Source organism: Oryx dammah, unplaced genomic scaffold (assembly GCF_014754425.2).
Source record: "Oryx dammah isolate SB20612 unplaced genomic scaffold, SCBI_Odam_1.1 HiC_scaffold_5, whole genome shotgun sequence".
Taxonomy (NCBI): Eukaryota; Metazoa; Chordata; class Mammalia; order Artiodactyla; family Bovidae; genus Oryx; species Oryx dammah.
In genome coordinates, this window is record NW_024070189.1 from 98691738 (window position 1) to 98695821 (window position 4084).

A 4084-nucleotide genomic window follows, 5' to 3' on the forward strand; every position below is an offset into this window, starting at 1 on the left:
TACTCACATTTTGAAAACTCCTGGATACTCTTTCACACTTTCTTTCACCATTTTCCCCTTTGCACATTCATCTTGCAGGGTCAGCTTCCTATTTATTCCTAAACACTTGCATCAAGCAGATTTTTCTTTGCCCTGTCATGCACAGGACTGAACGTAGAGACTCATCACCACTGACAACCATTCTTTTGCAAATAAGAAGGTGAGGCTAATCTTTTTGTGTATATTGTCAACCACCTCAGGAAGATAAATACAACTCTTCCCATTATTTGGGTGAACACGTAAAAATATAGAATGATTAAATTGCCTCTTATAAATAGATACTATGTGGTAGATCCAAGATTTGATGAAAGGTTTCCTAATTTCAAACATATGTGTTTAATACAATTTAGAAGTGTATTTTACCATTTCCCTTTATTTTTTTTATTTTTTTTTAATTTTTATTTTTTTTTATTTTACTTTTACTTTATTTTACTTTATAATACTGTATTGGTTTTGCCATACATTGACATGAATCCACCACGGGTATATATGAGCTCCCAATCCTGAATCCCCCTCCCACCTCCCACCCCACATCATCTCTCTGGATCATCCCCATGCACCAGCCCCAAGCATCCTGTATCCTGTATCAAACATAGACTGGCCCTTCATTTCTTACATGATAGTATACATGTTTCAATGCCATTCTCCCAAATCATTCCACCCTCTCCCTCTCCCTCAGAGTCCAAAAGTCCGTTCTATACATGTGTCTCTTTTGCTGTCTCACATACAGGGTCATCATTATCATCTTTCTAAATTCCATATATATGTGTCAGTATATTGTATTGGTGTTTTTCTTTCTGGCTTACTTCACTCTGTATAATCGGCTCGAGTTTCATCCATCTCATTAGAACTGATTCAAATGTATTCTTTTTAACCTAGATGTCCATCAGCAGGTGAATGGATAAGAAAGCTGTGGTACATATACACAATGGAGTGTTACCATTTCCCTTTAAAATCCTTTCAGTATTTTTGTATATTGTATATTTCCATTTGCAAGTTCTGGGTTTATTCTCTTCACTGATTTTTCTAGTGGGATGTTGAATTGATAAGATGACCTGCTATTGTAAAGATATAACTCTTTTTTTTCAATCTGGAGATGTATATACATATATTCCCTGGTGGCTCAGACAGCAAAGAATCTGCCCCCAGTGCAGAAGACCAGGGTTTGATCTCTGGGTCAGGAAGATCCTCCCCTGGAGAAAGGAATAGCTACCCTTTCCAGTATTTTTGCCTGGAGACTTCCATGGACAGAGGAGCCTGTAAGGCTACAGTCCATAACATCACAAGGAGTCAGACACAATTGAGAGACTAACATATGTATATATATATATATATATATATACAGATAGATAGATAGATAGATAGATGTATATGTGTATATATATATGTATATTTTACACATATATTTGCTTTATTAGTTATTCTGAGCATCAAGCAGATGTACAGAGAGCAAGGAACAATACACTAGATGATGGATTCCCCATGTCTTGAAGTTTTAGTAATAGCACAGAAGTCACATTATTTTTCAGCATCCTCTGACACAACCCTTTATCACCCCCCCTCTTACATTCCCCTGAACACTGGCTTACTTTTGAGCTTAAATATCTAGAAAAAGATCTTCAGTATCATTGCAGGTTCTTTTACCTACAGGACACGTACATGACCTGATAAACTCTTGTCACCTGTTGTGTCTTCCTTAAATTCTGTTTTCAAACATCATCTAGTTAGCAGATTAACTGAACTCTCCATGAAAAATAAGTTCCATCCACTCACTTTTATACCTGCATCTTTGCTTTATTCATAGCACCTAACACCACCCAGCGTGGTATATATTTGCTTACAGTCTTTCTCTGTGATTGGACTATGGGGATTTTTGAAAGGCAAAGTCCAAGACAAAAATTCATAGACAAAGAAGTCATAGAGACCCATTTAACAGGATGAATTCCATAGAAAATATATATATTGGCAACCCACTCCAGTGTTCTTGCCTGAAAAGCTCCATGGACAGAGGAGCCTGGTGGGCTCCAGTCCATGGGAGTCACAAAGAGTGGAACACAGCTGAGCCAATTAGTATGCATGTACACACACACACATATATGTAGCTTAACTTCAAAATATTAGTTGTAAAATTCCACCTATTTTAGTAATGCCCATTTGTATGAAAATCAGTCATATATATATATATATTTTTTTCTTTCCTAGTTGTCACATCAATATTATGGACCTAGTAATAATACACAGATTTCAGAATTTCTACTTCTGGGATTATCAAATGAACCAGAACTGCAGCCCCTTATATTTGGACTTTTCCTCTTCATGTACCTGATCACTGTGTTTGGAAACCTGCTCATCATCCTGGCCGTCAGCTCAGACCCCCACCTCCACACCCCCATGTACTTCTTCCTCTCCAACTTGTCCTTTGCAGACATTTGTTTCACCTCCACCATCATCCCAAAGATGCTGTGGAACATCCAGATCCAGAGCAAAGTCATAACCTATGAAGGCTGCATCATCCAGATGTATTTTTTCTCACTGTTTGGGGGATTGGATGTCTTCTTCCTGACCGTGATGGCCTATGATCGATATGTGGCCATCTGTCACCCTCTGCACTACATGGTCATCATGAAACCCCAGCTCTGTGGTCTCCTCGTTCTGTCATCTTTTATTATGAGTGTCCTATATTCCCTGATGCAAAGCTTAATGGTGGTGCAGTTGTCCTTCTGTACAAAGCGGGTAATCCCCCACTTTTTCTGTGAAGCCAACTTGATGATCAAACTTGCCTGTTCTGACACCTTCATCTGTGACATGCTGGTATATTTTGTATCAGTGGTGCTGGGTGGTGGTTCCCTTGCTGCTATTCTTTACTCTTACTCTAAGATAATTGCCTGCATAAGTGGAATCTCATCAGCTCAGGGGAAGTATAAAGCATTTTCCACCTGTGCATCTCATCTCTCAGTTGTCTCCTTATTTTCTTGTTCAGTCCTGGGAATGTACCTTACTTCTGCTGATATTCACAGCTCACACTCAAGTGTAATCGCCTCGGTGATGTACAGTGTGGTCACACCCATGCTGAATCCCTTCATGTACAGTCTCAGGAATAAAGACATTAAAAAAGCTCTGCAAATATTTGGGAAGGAAACTAGTAGTTAAGTGTCCTGAGGCTGAAGAACTGCCGCTGATTGCAGGGCTTAAAACTCAAAGCCATAAATGCTGAATTTTTAAAATTTCATTTTGAAGGTAGAACTTGCTCTATTTATTTCTGGAATTTTTATTTCTTTGGATTCTGTTTATCTATACAAGTTAACTCACTTTATTAAGCTTTCTTCTCTCTGTGATATTGAGAGTTTTCCCCTTTGTTGATTCCTATTATTCCTAATTTATTTGCAATCTTGAAAAAGAAATATTTAGACATTCCCCTTTATCTCATAGGACTATATGCAATACTTTTTCTTCTGAATACATGATTTTTATTTACATAAAATTTTAGATACATTTTGTTTAGAAATAAAATCTCTTAAGAGTGAGGTGCATTTATTCTTCAAAGAAAATTCAAGTGTGTGGAACTGAAGGGGTTTATGCGGTGTTTATTGTGTGTCCACTGCTTGTGATATAAGTTAAAAGATATAAAGCTTTTTTCTGATGTCAAGACAATTAGACTGATGGCTACTATGAGGGAAAACTACTATTTCAAAGCATTATTACATGCCAATAGTATTTCCTAAGGCCAAATTTCTTGAAATGTAATCTGTCTATCCTTATGATCACATTAATTGAGTTTATATGGTACATGGGTGAACATTTTATAATTTTGTTCCATTTTTAGTCTTGTATACCTGCTTCCATTCTATTCAGAGCATATGGATACTAGTTGTTTAGTTTTTGGTAACTACATGAAGATTACTTTCTAAACAAATCAAAATTTGTTAAAGCAACTTTTTTTTTTTTAAATCACATATAAAAAAATTAAAAAATAAAATAAAATCACATATAGATAGCAATACATATGGAACATAGATATTTATAACCATTAAATTATTTTCTAGGA

At 36.5% G+C, this 4084-nt stretch overlaps 1 protein-coding gene across 1 annotated transcript; it reads left to right on the forward strand.

The window, feature by feature from the left end:
• The first annotated feature begins 2274 nt into the window (after positions 1-2274).
• On the forward strand, positions 2275-3189 carry LOC120864124 (olfactory receptor-like protein OLF4). Its single transcript, XM_040240964.1, has one exon. The coding sequence runs from the start codon at positions 2356-2358 to the stop codon at positions 3187-3189; it is 834 nt and encodes a 277-aa protein (XP_040096898.1). The 5' UTR covers positions 2275-2355.
• The last annotated feature ends 895 nt before the right edge of the window (positions 3190-4084 follow it).

Coding starts and splice junctions, on each gene's coding strand:
- LOC120864124 (XM_040240964.1), top strand. CDS start 2,356: ATGTACCTGATCACTGTGTTTGGAAACCTGCTCATCATCCTGGCCGTC.